The sequence below is a fragment of the Rhinolophus sinicus genome, chromosome 7 (assembly GCF_057876585.1).
Source record: "Rhinolophus sinicus isolate RSI-liver-muscle chromosome 7, RSI-T2T, whole genome shotgun sequence".
Taxonomy (NCBI): Eukaryota; Metazoa; Chordata; class Mammalia; order Chiroptera; family Rhinolophidae; genus Rhinolophus; species Rhinolophus sinicus.
Window position 1 is genome coordinate 19,580,758 of NC_142507.1, and position 15,920 is coordinate 19,596,677.

At 36.8% G+C, this 15,920-nt stretch overlaps 1 protein-coding gene across 3 annotated transcripts in view; it reads right to left on the reverse strand.

Moving 5' to 3' along the window:
• Positions 1-1,662: 1,662 nt before the first annotated feature.
• UBXN2B (UBX domain protein 2B) overlaps positions 1,663-15,920 on the reverse strand; it is a 38,210-nt gene continuing 23,952 nt past the window's right edge. For 2 of the 3 annotated variants that reach the window (XM_019756954.3, XM_019756953.3), the window contains 2 exons: positions 12,030-12,191; positions 1,663-11,118 (listed from right to left, as the gene is read on the reverse strand). In XM_019756954.3, coding sequence (XP_019612513.1) covers positions 10,956-11,118; positions 12,030-12,191 — 325 coding nt within the window. In that variant the 3' untranslated portion in view covers positions 1,663-10,955. Of the gene's footprint in view, positions 11,119-12,029; positions 12,192-15,920 lie in introns of those variants that run through there. The other variant, XM_074319238.2, reaches the window with a different exon arrangement.

Sequence of the window (15,920 nt, forward strand, 5' to 3'; positions counted from 1 at the left end):
ATTACATTAATAAAAATGACCAGATCACCTTAGGGAATGTTAAATCTGACAATGATTTGTAGAAAGGATGAACATTTCTTTCCATAAGATGCTACTTCATCCTACTATCTTCTATGCTCAAAAGCCTAGGCCCAATTACAAATTCCAGGCTGTTGGGAACAGGACCTCCAGTTGCACTCAATTATGTTCATGCTTTCACTTTCAGGCCTACTGATGTTCTGAATATTTGTAGTACTTATAGTGGTTACTTTAGCCAACATAGATACTGATAGAAAACTAAAGATCATACTTTTTACTATTCCTGATCGTAGGATAAAAATGATAAAATCTGTTAACATTAGAACAAGCCTTTACTGCTATTAAAAAGAAATGACAAGTGCAAAACGGAGTCACTTATGCCAAGCAACTCAAGACTTAATACCTAACTAACTGCAGTTATACCTCACCCAGGAATGTGGTCGTAACTGGGCAGTGTGGAATTTTCTGGTCATCATCAACGAGGTAACCTGCCACATTGGTCTATCCCCCAAAAAATTTAGAAAAAAGAATGTCCAAACCTATAGAAAAGTTTTATAAGAGTTTATTTGAGCCAAAGTTTTGAGGACATGACTGGAAGCAAGTTCTCAACAGACTGAGAAAGTGCTCCGGAGAATGGGAGTTCTGCATTTTCTTTTATGCATTTGGAATCAAAGGAAAAAATGTGGGGGTACATGAAATCCATGGGTGGTAGATTAAGGAGGTGGGAGAAAGCAAAGTGGGGAAATCTCCTGAATTGGGTAAATAGCAAAGTGGAGACACATACTTCTTTTACATTGGTGGGTACAGGATAGTTAATAATTAACATTTGCCGTATACAGAGATGGTATGTGGGGAACAAGACAATGAGGGGTTCTGTGGTCTCATGCTCTGGTGCCTGCTGTTGTGTCTTCGAGGGGTCTGGAAAAGAAAATTACCCTGACATTTCAAAGGGATGTTGTCCTAGATGCATAAGAACCAAGACAGGGCCCACTTGAGGTAAAGATTGACCTTTGCTAAAGAAGCGATAGGCCAGGGGCTTGACTACCCACCATGACCTGCCCAGTTAGGAAGTTGTGATCAGACCAACCTGTGTGGATACTTTTGGTCACTGAACTTGTCAGGCCTGCCATGTGGCCCCCTGAGCTTGTGAAGTTTATTACACAACCCCTTTTTACCACAGGAAGTAATCTGCCATATAGACCCCTTCTTTTCTACATGTGTAGATGGGTTACTTAAACCTGAAATAATTTTTTTATGACTTCCTTGTCTGGCCTTTAAAAACCTTTCCTCTTCTGTAGCCTTTGGCGCTCCTCTCTACTTGCTGGATGAGATGCTGCCTGATTCATAAACTGCTCGATAAAGCCAATCAGATCTTCAAATTTACTCCACTGAAGTTTTTGTATCACTGATCAGGACAAAAACTCTGAAGGGAAAAGCATGATGCACTTTATCAACAACACACATTGTGCCTAGGTTTTCAGAAATCCACTGTTAGCAAAAAGTTAAGAAAAATTTGCACCTTTATTTTGGTGGAATAAAAACAGAAACAGTAATGGGAAATTGAGATAAGATTGCTACAACTCAGTTTCTTCTCTGCCCATCAAAGAGATGCACCACAGGAAATTAAACCACAGGAAATGTTACTTCTGCTTAAAATACTTTATTAAGCCACTCAAATAAAACTGTCAATAAAGGAAATTTTGAAGAGGATTTTCAATGAATTTCAGTGAAAACATTCTTTATTGGTAAGCAGACACTTACAACTTTTTGATTACATACATCCTGCCAAACAACTGACCTCACACATGGTTGTCTAACTGCTCATTGTGACATAATCTTTTTTGACATGATTATAGATTTTACAAGTTACAGTGACTGCAGTAGTAAAAAGAAACCAGGAAAATGACTCTAACTAAAGAAAAACACTATGTAGTTCATGTGAAAGTCTTGTTCATCCCTTCTGGGTGTTTATTTCTCTCTCCTAATGTAAATCTCTGTATTTTGAAAGACCATTATATTAAAAAAAAAAAAAGTAGTTCATTTTGTATTATATGTGCATCTATAGGCACTCCACCTAATCAATAAAAAGAAACTACTAGAATTAAATGTCAATTAATTTTACAGGGTTTGCTTAATTTTTTCCATTTTGTTAATTCAAACAGGGTAATGTGCTGTTATTTAAAATGTTCATTTGTTTCAATAGATTATTTCCTTAGGAAGATGATTTTGCACCTGTGAAAATGCAGCATACCCCTAGGTCATCTTTTTGAATCGAGATTGACTTTTTCAGCTATTATTTATATATTCTCCAAGTGGTTTTCAATTCATGGAAAGCACCAGGGCTTCCTATTTTGAGGGGAATACTTAGGAATAATTTCTTCCTCTATGACACCGAGCAAAAATTTTCTCTGGGATGGGATCAACACCTCTATCTGTGGCAGTTTTGGTAGCACTCCTGGCATTCAAACCCCCATTACAGGTGAATTCACTGCCTTGAAATAAGCCTCTCCTATTGGCACAGTCAAGTCAGTTGGCACAGACTTGTGAGTTGGCACAGTTCAAGTGAGTTGGCACAGAAGACTTTTCTAGATGTGCTGCAGTAACATATACCTAAAAATACAAAAGTGGCTTTGGAATTAAGCAGTGGGTAGTAGCTGGAAGAAATTTTAGGAGCGTGACAGAAAAAGCTGAGAGTGCTTTAAACACTGTTAGTACATAAATGGTTATTAATGCTACTGACGGCTGCAAGGAAGTAGGGAGTGTGGTAGAGAATCCTTAAATTGCCATAGAGAATATCTCAACTGTCTGAACAGACTGTTAGTAGAAATAAGGACATTTAAGGTGCTACAAGAGAGGGCTCAGAGGGAAATGAGGAACATGTTGTTGGAAACTGAAGGAAAAGAGATTAGTTGTATAAATGGCAAAAAGCTTAGCTGAATTGTGTCCTGAAGTTACTGTATTTCCCCCAAAATAAGACGTAACCAGAAAACAAGCCCTAGCATGATTTTTTAGGATGCTCGTAATATAAGCCCCACCCCAAAAATAAGCCCCCAATAAAATCGTCAGCCAGATGTACGCATTTAGCACATACATTGTAACACACGACGGACGTATTAAATTATAAAATAATAATATATACATATAAATAAATATTGACATTAATACTTAAATGATAATATAAATTATAATTATTTGTAAATACCCAAGCGGGCACCTTTGGACGAGAGGTAATTGCCTGTGTAAACAGATGAACTTGAGACTTACTGCCGAATGACCAATCGGAGTACAGACACAACTGCACGAATAACGTGCTCACTTGATAACGGACGTGGTTGTGTCTAATATAAATCTTCATAATTCAATACATCGTGTGTTGTAACGGACGTAATGTACTCATGTGAAATAAAGAAATGTTTTCCGAATTTTGGTGCCTGCGATTTTTTGTCGCTTTTGTGTGGATCATCATTCTTAACTGTCATCATTTTTTTGCTACTCCTGTCTCGCAAGTCTTCAGTTAACACTTGATTGAAATTGGTAGATTTAAAGGGAATATTTTGACCCCCAGGCAAGATGAGTGCAAAAAGAAAGAGCTACTCTGTCGAGCACAGGAAAGGAATCATGGAGGACTCCCAGGGCAAGAATCTTATGGCTTTCTGCAAAGAGAAGTTGGATCTCTGATGGCGAGCAGAGTATAACCTCAGTCAAAAGGTGGACGAGGGAAATGCTAAGAAGCACAAGTGTGGATCAGGTCGGCAACCATTATTTCCTGAACTGGAAGACATCTTCTGTGAATGGATTGCTGATAGGACAGCAAAGGCTTTGGTTGTGCACAGGGCTGATATTCAAGCATTTGCCCTTGCAATGGCATCACAGTTAGAAATATCCCCAGAAGAATTCAAAGCATCACAACACTGGCTGGATGGCTCCCTTCAGCTATATGAACTGTCTCTAAGATCGACAACACTGTTCAAGCTGGAAGATACTGAAGTTATTAAATGTGCACTTGCATTCAAGTCCTTTGTTGATGGCATCGACTTTTCTAAATACCAACTCTCCAACATGATTGCTATGGATGAAACTGCAGCGTTTATGGGCCAAGGATCTCAAATGACAATTGATCAGAGGGGCACCTCGTCAATCTGCATTCCCTCCACTGGTTATGAAAGTGCATGTGGTACCTGTGTTTTGGCAATTCGTCTGGATGGAAAGAAAGCTCCACCTCTAATCATCACTAAGGGCAAGAAAGAAAAGGTTGAACGTGTTTCAGGCATTTATGTTCTTGAAATCAAAAAAACCTGGTGCACACAAGCAGTTATAAGAAAGTGGGTTGATTTAATGCTGCCACTTGTTTTGCGAGGTGGCCAAAGAGGTCTGCTAGTCTGGGATTCAGCCAGCACTCACCACGCTAAAGACATGAAGAACTTCCTTGCAGAGAGAAGAATAGATCAAATAATGATTCCCGCAGGAATGACTGCCTATCTCCAGACTCTTGATATTGCAAGAAACAAGCCATTCAAGGACCATTTGTGCATGGAAATCAATGACTACATTGAAAATAGAATGGAGAGAAATCAGCGTGGAAACTTTGTGAAGCCTCATCTGCAAGAGGTCGTGACTTGGGTGAAGAATTCATGGGATAAAATCACAGACAGCTGTGTTGCCAATGCACTACGAGCAGGCTACATGGACAAGAAGTGCTCATGTAAGGAGAGCTCTATTGCTGGATGTGAGGGATTGGGGCCAATGGTTCTACAGGAAATGGAGTCGCAAGAAATTCAAGCCAGAATTTGGGGTTTGGAGAGTTATGACGATGTTCCAGAAGATGTTATGACTGTATTTGAATAAACATAGATTGTTGTACATGAAAAATAAGACAACCCCTGAAAATACGCCCTAATGCGTCGTTTGGAGCAAAAATTAATATAAGACCCAGCCTTATTTTCAGGGAAATATGGTACATGGAAAGCAGTTGTTAAGTGATAAACCTAAGATATTTAGCTAGAGATTTCTAAGCAAAGTGTGGAAGGTGCAGCTTGCTTCCTTCCTGCAGATTTATATAAAATGTGAGGAGAGACAGACAAATTGAGGAAAGAAGTGTTAAATATAAAGAAAACAGGACCTGCTGACTTAGAAATTCTTAGCCTATCCGATTGAGAGACATTAAGAGATTCAGTGTTAGGAAAGCCTGCTCTAGGGAAAGAGATGAGGGTGCTGTACAACCTTTTGCTAATACCTGAGAAAGATAAAAAAGGCCTGAGTATTTCGTCACACAAAAGGCTGTTTGAAGAGATTAAGAGTGTGACTTACAGATCCTCTCAGCCATTTCAGAAAAATACCCAAAATAGATGGGATTATCTAGGAAAAACCTGTGGAGGAGCCTCTGGTCTAATGGAGTAAATTCCTGTAACATCAAAGAAGATCCATAAGGTTTTTGAGACTGTTAACACCAGTAGACATTGCCATCCTAAACTTAAAAGGGATGGAGCAAGTATGAAATGAAAGATGATTGGACCTCCCACAATTCCACAGGCAAGAAGCACGCTGGCAAACTACTGAGCTGCTAACGTGCTACCTTTCAGGACTGAGGCGTCACAAGTGCAGAGGACGATGCTTAGGGTTTCCAGGCGGGAATTCCTTCCCGCCCGTTCTTGGGAATTTTTCTTTGCTTTCCGGTTCTCAAGTCCCGAGTACAGTTGGTCAGGAAATCGGGAAAATTGGGTCATTGAACCCAGTAATACCCACAATGGGAAATAAATGTGCAACTCACAATGTATCTCTTAGACATTTTTCCTATTTATCGATATCTAAAGTTACATTGTGTTACAATGTTACACACCACCAGACATGCTCCCGCAACACCAGAATCAGATATCACATGACCAGCTAATTTCGGCTCTTGTAAATTGAGCACATTTGTTTATAGAGAAAACAGTTTGTATATACACAGAGAAATATTTGTTTTCACAACCCAGGATTTGACTACAAAGTCATCTTCAGGTGAACTAAGGAAATCTAAGGTAGTTTACCTTAATATGACATTGTAGTGAAATTCTGGGTTGTGAAAATAAATATTTCTCTGTGTAAATACAAACTGTTTTCTGTTCTCCACGATGAATCGTTTCCACAAAGTGATGGCAGATACTTCCAACCATATTCGATCAATTTGTTTTCGGCTGACGATTGTAATGTATGTGAGTGTTCTTGGCTCTCTCAGCTGCTGTGGGTAAGTCAGTCTATTTAAAAACAACTTGCACTGCTAATATTTTATTCCAATATTACAATAATTTCCAATCTCATAATGTTTTGTGGCACTTTTTAGCTATAAATATTCGTTGCACAATATAGGTCTTTCTTGATTTTATCAATTATTTTTAATAAATACATATTTTAATATTTTTTATAGTTTGCTATCACAATGATTAGAGTATAAAGAATGTTGGGAATATTTTAGAAAAGATAACGAATCAGCTCGTTGCCAGATATGCTCCAAAACTTTGCAATGCAAAGCATATCAACCAGCGGTCTATATAAGCACCTAGGATACATCCATGGAATGAAAAGGGAAAAACGTCTGAATTAAATAATAATGAGCCAATGCCTTCATCTTCTAAGAGACAAACGACAATTTTACATTATGTCAAGGGATTGGATTTAGAAGAAAATGTAAGCAAATTAGCAACATTGGATGGGATATCAGTGAACACCATCACAAAAAGTGAGTTTATTAGGGAAAGTTTCACAAGCAAAGGAATGCAGTTGCCAAGAAGTCCATCTTCAGTTATGACACTAATACATAATTATTATAGTAAAGTGAAACAACTGTACATCCAGAAATTGGATGTATTCAAATGTGATGATAAAAAAACTTAAGTATTTCAATAGACGAGTGGACCAGTTGCAAGAATCGCAGATGCATGAATGTTCACGTATACTGCAGTGAGGCCTCTATGAACCTTGGTTTAATAAGGATACATGGGAACTGTCCTGTGGAAAAAGTGTTATCCTTGCTTCAGGAAAGATTACAAAACTTTCAGTTAAAACTTGAAAGTGATGCTGTTGGAATTACAAGTGACAGTGCAGCTGTTATGGAAAAATTTGGAAAATTATCATCGAATATTCAACAGTTCTGCTACAACCATGCGCTGCATCTAGCTGTAACAAAAGTTTTTATGTTAAAAAGTTGAAAGGTGAAGCATCAGTGACTTGTAGCAGTGATAGTGAATTTAATACAGATTCTGAATATGAGAAAGATGATAACAGTGATTCTTAGCTGGTGTGGCCCGAGCTGATCAGTATAATTTGCAAGATGATCTATCTTCGGCAATTAGCAGCGTATGAAGAATTGTGAAAATATTTAAATGTTCTACAGAAAAAAATTCTCTTTTGCAGCAAGAAATAACAAGGAGTGAAAAGAGGGAACTAGAAGTCATTTTGGACTGTAAAACACACTGGAACACACTCGAGAGAATGATAGAGAGATTTTTAAAGATTGTAAATCCAATTAAGACTGTTTTACGAGAGCTAAAACTCGATCACTTATGGAAAGAAGAGTATTATGAAATATTAAGAGGTATGTTGAATTGCTTACAACCTGTAAGATTATCAGTCGAAGGCTTAAGCAATAGAGAAGCTAATATTCTCACAAGTGAAGGAATTTTTAAGTTCCTGTTCAGTAATTTAGAAAAACAGAATTCTTCAATGAGCCAAATGCTTTAAAAGGAAATAAAATCTGAATTGGTTAAACGTAGAAATAGAGATCTTGTGTCTCTCACAGAGTACTTGAGCGACGTTAATTGTCTATGTGAGATGGATGAATATTTTTGCCTTGTCAAGTAAGAATGAAATTGCATGACTGGCGAAGACATTAACGGAAAGACTTTTTAAAGGAACATTTACAGCAGAAGAAGTTCCAAGAGAAGAAATAAAGGATGTCCTTACAGAGAGTTCTGACATTACATCAGAATCTGATCTGAAGTGTGAATTGACTAAAGCAGTATCAATTTCGACATCAAAGCCTAGCTGTATGCATGCAGACGAAATATTTGCTTCTCTAAGGAAGGAAATGAGCTTATATGAAGCAATGCATTCTCTCACTCCCAACTTGAAGATGCTTTTAGATGCACTCATAACAATTCGACCAATGTCTACAGAAAATGAAAGAAATTTTTCCACATCAAGTATATTTGTTACAAAGCGAAGATCATGATTGTCTGATCGGGCAATTAATGCTCTATGTTTCTTAAAGTTTCATTTTAAAAATAACAAATAAAAACTATTTGAAGTATTTTTTAAATTTTCAAATGAATATTTGCATTTGTTTTCTATTAATGTTTAATTTAATAAATAAAATATTTAAATGAGATTGGGAATGTTAATACATTGTGTGATACAGGTAAAAACTCACTGTATACTATAAGGTTTGGTTAAATAAAGTTTGTATTAATTACATTGTTTATGTTTTGAAAAAACCTGAACTATAACAGAAGCCTAGCCAAAATGATACTATAGTGACCCCTGTTTAGCGCTCACGGAAAGAGATGCACTTGTCATGAAATTCCAGTTGACCTCCATTTAGGACATTTTATTCGCTCAAGTTTTGCGTTGACCTTTTACATACAGGAGTGTCTCGAAACCTCTGAAAGACTGCGCCAGGGCCATGAACCCTGGTTACCCCACCTGCTCTACAGCTTGTCTGTTTATTAACATTTACTGTTACAGCCATTATTACAGATGATCAACAAAAACTAAATAAAAAAGATTATTTTGGGAATTCTCAAAAAATACAATTTCCCATTCTTGATTGCCAAAGGTTCCAAGATGTCAGGAATTTGGAAACCCTAACAGTGCTGTGAGCCACAGAAGACTGTTCCCAGGCTTTGAAACCTAACGCAGTGAACCTGGCATTGGTGACTCCTGCTTTCATTCCATTTTCCATTTTTCTTGAACAGGAATGTCTGTAACTATTATTCTATGCCTGGGCTACTACATTTGGGAGCAGATAACTGCTTTTCTAGGTTCACCAGTGGAGAGGAATTGTGTCCTAGGAATCACAACCGGATCCTCTATTACACCTGATTTAGATGATTTAAATGAGATTTGGGACTTTTGGGCTGGTGAGATTTATTTAGGTAAGGCTTTGCATTTTAAGTTGATGCTGTAATAGTTTGAGACTTTTGAGCACCTTTGGATGGGTGACTTCATTTGGGATGGATGTGGTCTTCTGAGGCAGGAGTGAACTGTGGTAGACAGAGTTGTTCATGTTCTAATCCCCCAGAATGTTCATGTTCTAATCCACAAACATGTGAATTTGCAGATGTGATTAAATTAAGCATTTTGAGATGAGGAGATTAACCTGGACTATCCAGATAAACTAAATGTAACCACAAGGGTCCTTGTAAGACAAAAGTGAGAGAATTAAAATTGGTAGTAAAAGATTAAGGGCAGAAGCAGAGATTGGATGGACGCAGCCATAAATGACGGGACGGCCAGCAGCCTCTGTAAGTCAGAAGAGGCAAATAACAGAGTTAGCCGTGGGGCCTCCAGAAGGAACCTGTTACATGTTACTTTACGTGGCAAACGGGCTTTAAAGATGTGGTTAAGGTTACTACAGACCTTATGACGGGGGAGATAATCCTGGGTTATCTGTTGGAGCCAACGTAATCACGTGAGTCTTTGAAAGCAGAGAACCTTTCCTGGCTGTTCTCACAGAGATGCGCTAACAGAGAAGGGTCAGAGAGATACAATGTCACTGGCTTTGAAGATGGACACAGGAGGCCACAGGCCAAGGAATACAGGTGGCCTCTAGAAGCTGGAAAGGCAAAGAAATGCTTCTCCTGTAGTTTCCGACAAGGAATGCAGTTTTGTCGACACCTCACTTTAGCCCAGTGAGACTCATGTTGAACATTTAACCTATAGAATTAGAAGATAGTAAATTTGTGCTATTCTAAGCCACTAAGTTTGTAGTAGTTAGTAATAGTAGCAGCAATAGAAAACTAACCAGGAGTTTAGTGGTGTCTGGGAAGAAGAAAAAGCTTTCTTATCATTCCTGATGTGGCCTGCCTCACTCAGGAAACCCCTGGCTTCTGCAGAAATACAAACATTTCTGCTGGTCATTCTTCAGATTCAATTTGCCTGACAGAATTTACATTCCTGTATTGCCACACTCATTTTGTCCTGGAGTAGAATACATTCTGAGTTGAACACTTAGAACAGTGTTTAGTATATATATAGTGGGTCCTCTAGAAAAATGTGTTGAACGAATAAATGAATGTGATCAAGGCAGGCTCTGGGAGGCATTGTAATTCTTCTATTTTAAAGTGCTGTTTACCACATCTTCTCAAGAATTGCTGACCTTTATGTCCTTTTTTAGTTTATGATGGTCATAGTTCTGTAAAATACAAGACCAAACTGTATTTTTTGATACAGTAATATAGTTAAATCAGTAAGTAAAAAGGATGCCTAATATCTTAAGAAGAGAAATGATCAAAGCATTTCAAAATCAGAATACAGATACTTTTCTGTATATATCACAGAACAAATTTCAAAATATTTGATCAGAAGATTTCTTAACGGCTCTTGATCAATGCAGCATCAAGAAACTTTAGTGTAAATTTTACAAAATGCATTTATCAAAATGGGGTTTTGTTCATTTTCTTTGCCAGCAGGTGTTGTTATATTAACGCTGAGCATGTAACAAATTGGTTTACTCAGATATTTAAAAGCTATCAACGTAAGCCAGCCCTACACCTAAAAACTGAAACATATTTATCTCAAAGCCTATTTCTAGTCTCAGTAAGCCTGGAGGATAGAATAAGAATAAATTCAAAATGTATCTGTACAAATAATAAAAATAACCTGGTTTTTTTTTATGCTGTGTTTTCCTTATTCATATGGCACATCCTCTCTCACTACATGTTACTGCATGAATAGGAACAATATTATTTTAGTTGCTGGAGTATCACAGTGTTAAGAATATCTGCTTCTTGTAACGTCAGGCTTTCATCTGTTAGCTCTTTGTTTGGAAATGAAGTCACAAGAATAAAGTCAAGAGTTGCAAATTCAGGGCGGGACTGTACAATAAAGTCCCGAACATCCAGGATCCTGAGAAATAAAATAAAAATAATTTGTGATACAGCTTTATTGTCACATAAGCTTTTAGCTAAAATTAGATAATAAAAATTGCATATTTCTAATCCTTATTTAAATGTGTTGTAACTTTCTTCAATTTACATTATTTCAATGGGTGGATTTATTTTAGTGTTAAGATAAAATGTGAGGATTACTTTTGGAGTGTACTTTTACTATGAAACAGAGACAGTATTCAGATGAGTTATGCACAAAATAAATGTCACAATGTTATTACACTGAAAGTCAGGTCCTACTCTTTTCAGAGCATAAAGTATTTTAGCAGTACAAGACCCAGCAAAAGGTACCTTGGATTGGCCTTGTCAAAGAGAGTCTGAAACTACGAAAAGTCTAAGTTATAAGGATAATTGTTAAAAATTCACTTCATATATACATAATAACTCAACTAAGGTCATAAGTGTATCTCTTAGAGGGATACAATCAACAAATTAAAGTAATATCTTATTAGCACAACAAATGTCCATGTACGAGTGAATGTTAAAATGACATTTAAAACAGTTTATCTGAAGTACTTGACAACAGCCCAATGAAACTTAAACTACATATTTATATGAAGATTTTCTATGTAGAAAGTTAATCCTAACCAGAATTATAAATTTTATGAGTAAAGTTCAAATAAGGTTTTACCATATTAAATTAAATCTGATTCCACTTTACATGGCTTTAGAAACAGTGTGAAAACAGCTTTTAACAATTTTATTTTTTTGAGTGATATCTGGATTTGCATTAGTATTATCCTACTAAAGTTTTTTTTTCTTCTGTCAAAACCGTACTGCAAATATAATTTCATTTTCTTCATTCCTCAAGTCACATACAGTTTTACACAGATGAGTAACCACATGTGTAAGTGCAAGCTAGAAGCTTACCTGTGTGTACTGTTGAATCTTTGTACCAAACGACTGCCATCTGCCAGCCTGATCTGAATTTTTGTTGTTGGCACTGAATCATCAATAAGAACAACTGCATTAAGTATTGACTTATCCTCCTCTTCTGGGGAGGAAGGTGTACTGATGATTTCAGGTGTAAGGCTAAGAAAGAAGAATTAAAGAATTAGAGCACAAATCCGAATACATGTGACAGACTGAAAGCAGTGGAATAACCACTCATACCGATTCTCCAGTTCTCCCCCTACGGTCTGGACTAGGAAAAACATGGCTTCCTTTGAGTCTCCTACACTTCTTCCAACCTCTTTCATTGTAATTATTTTGGTTCCTATGATTTTGATTTAGTTTATCCAATCTTTTGCAAAAGCCTAAGTTTGTATTCTTTCCTCCTTTATCTCTGAAATTTCAGGAGACTGTTTAGCACAACAGTCTTTAGTCAGAAATCTAAGTGACTTTGAGTTAATGTGACTAAGAGCACAGACAGACTTGGTTTCATATCCCCATTTTGTTAATTGTGTAACATTAAATAATCTTTTTGAATCTCAATTCTATCATTTATAACATGGGGGAAATAATACTGTTATGAAGATATGTTATACAGGCATACCTCAGAGATATTGCAGGTTTGGTTCCAGATCAACACAATAAAGCAAATATTGCAATAAAACAAGTCATAATCTATTTCCTGGTGGAGGGTCTTGCCTTCAATTTGTAAAAAAATGCAAAATATATGAAGTGCAATGCAGCGAAGTGCAATAAAACGAGGTCTGCCCAAACCTGTGAGTCCTAGAACAGTGTTTCATCAGATGCCAGCTATTTTTGCACATTATTAGCACTAAATCACTCATATTAAATCATATTAAATAAGATATTTTAGTTATGTTAACTTCAGTATTTAGCTTTCAAAGTCACACCTTTTTGCTGCTTAAAACTTTCTCCTTATCATTCAACTAATCAAACGATAGCGACATTTTTAATAAACAGTTTCAAGTATTACATTAAAAAGAAAATTTTAAAATAAGGAAAAGAGGGCATTGGTAAAACAAGGTTTCTAGGCAAACTGGAGGAAAGGGTGTAGGTTGTAAGCAGAGCAATTCCCTCAAACAGGAGGAGAAACATCTTCTTCAGACTTAAAACAGGAAGGTAAGGATGAATTTTAACACCTCAGAGGCTAAGAGGAATATATCAAGAGAGTTAATTCTTATCAGGCTTTGTTTTCTCAGTGAAGCTGGAAGCAGAGCACTCCGCTGAGAGGGACGCTTAGGGAAAGCAGAGAATGTGTGGCAATGTCCTCTGAGAATGGGAAGGCACAGCCTGCCTGCTCAGCATGGTGTGCGAACGCCCCAGCAGCACTGAACTGCACAGGGTCAGACAAACACAGTCGCTGTGCAGTAAGGCAAAGGGGCTGCAGAATCACTACGATAAGAGGATGAAGACAAGGCAGGAAAGAAGGGGCTGTCAGACTATAGGAAAAACAGCCCTAAAGAGTCCAGTGACCACGACGAAGTCAAACCTCAGGTATAGTGGTGAGATGAGCATGAGTGGCAAAGGGAATCTTTTGGACTGAAACAGTATGACAAACAGGCAGTGATTGTTCTTAAGTAGAAAGAGATTGGCTTCACATCATGACTTTATCTTCATACACACCAGCTCAAAAGCCTGCAGTGAATGTCTGTTTGTTAGCCCTGCCTATCAAAAATGATTCTGTGGTTTTCTAGGTTTTTTGCTTGTCCTGCTCTACTCTAGCTCACTAAGGTAATTTTTATTAAATAACACCATTTGCTCTACCATTGTAACTTTGCAGTTTTACATCTACTGAGGGTACTAGTTAATATTTTTATTACATTTAGGTTTACCTCAAAATTATTTGTATGTCACAATAAAAATTAGTTTAGTTTCCACCTAGACTGCCAGCTACGGAAGACAATGGAATTATTTCCATTTCTACTTTGTTTTCTTTTTTTAAAATTATTTCTCTGTTCAGTAAATAGTTGCTGGAACTCTTGGGAAATAAGCCGTTTTAGAAAGCTATTTTCTGAATAAAGGTTAACCATTAGAACTTTTATATTCAATATATTTTTTAATATAAAGTTGAAAATGTTCTATGCAATTCTTCACTTTCTTAGAATATATGAGGTGTGATAAAAAAATGAATGTTTAAATAAAAAAAATTATTACAATAAAAGACATATTGCCATTAATCCATCTCAAAATAGTCCCTTTTATTTCAAACACACTTATTCCATTGTTCTTGCCACTTTCTGAAGCAGTTCTGAAAGTCCTCTTTTGTGAGTGTCTTTAGTTGTGCTGTTGTGGCTGCCTCGATGCCCTGAATCAGTTCAAAATATTTACCTTCCATGGTCATTTTGACTTTGAGGAAGAGCAAGAAATCACATGGTGCCAGATCCAGTGAATAAGATGGATGAGGACACATTGCGTAGTGTTTTTAGTTGACAGAAATTGCCATACCAGAAGCGATGTGTGACACAGAGCATTGTCATGATGGAGGATTTAGAGTACACTTTAAAACACACCTTCTCTCAATTATAGCTCACACCTGACTGTACCGAACAATTTGAAACTTGTCATACATTGTTACTAAGATTTGACGCGCTGCTTCCCATATTGAAGACCCCTGCGTTTCCACTGGATGGCACTCAGCAGCAGCATTCACAGCATTTTTTGATCACACCTCATATATATTCAACTATTTAGTATTTGAATTCATGTGCATCATATAGGCACCACACAAATCTCCTAGTATAAATTTCCTACACATCAGAAGCTAAAAATTCTAAAGACTACACTTCTCAGACTCCCTTGCAGCTAGGATTTTATATGATTCCATCTTTCTACCAAGTGAACAAATACATGTATGGTGAAATTAAGCACTGGAAGTGGAAGCTATGTAGCTCTTCTGGTTACCAAGGTGTTGGAGGAATTTCTTCTTTTAGAGCAGTCATGATGGAATGTTCTAGTGTCTGGTTCCTAGTTTCAAGGGCACTGAGCAAAGTGATGAGGGCACAGGAGGTGTCTTCTCTAGGAAGTTCTCTGTTGTATTTGTTTCTCTGACTATGGAATGCTTGGTTTGTTATCTCTTTCAGAAATTCTACAAACTATCCAAGGTTCTGTGAAAAAAACCTTTACTATTTCAAGTAGGAAGTAGATTTTGTTTTATACAATCAAAACCCCTGACCAGTATGGCTAACAATGAACAATTATCACCACTAATCTTTGTCATTCTCCTGTTTTTTTCTCCTTTTTTTCTTTTTCTTTTTGGACATTTTCTCTAGCTATTTGCCTTATTAGAAAAAAGGTTGGCCTTTGTAAGATACTATAACCAGATAATATCCTTAATTTTATGAGTTGCAATTACCAATTATAATCATTGGCTCTTCTCAACTATCTTTCCTTTATGCTATTTTCTTCAATTCTAGATTTACTGTACTTCTACTAACAAAGATGTGCATTCTAACATTAATTCTTCATCATAAATTTAAATAATAGAAAATGAATATGTATAAAGCTAAGAGATGACTGGGCATTTTACCTGTGTTCTAATTAAGTACTGTAATCTCAATAAATATTAGTAAAAAATGAGAAATGCTAGAAAATATTTTTAAAAAATAAATCTGGGGGTCATAGCTATAAAAACAAAAGGAGGGAAGAAGCAGACCAACCCAGGAGAAGTTTGACCTGTACTGGCAGTAAAGAGAAATGAGGAAGAACATTTCAAAGTAGACCTGTGACTGGGCAGTGTAGGATCTGGGTCCTAAAAAAATCCAGGTCAACACATGTTCCTGTATTTCTTACATGTCTCAGAAATCAGTCTCTAAAGCAGAAAAGGATACAAAATTGGAGACTTGAGATGTG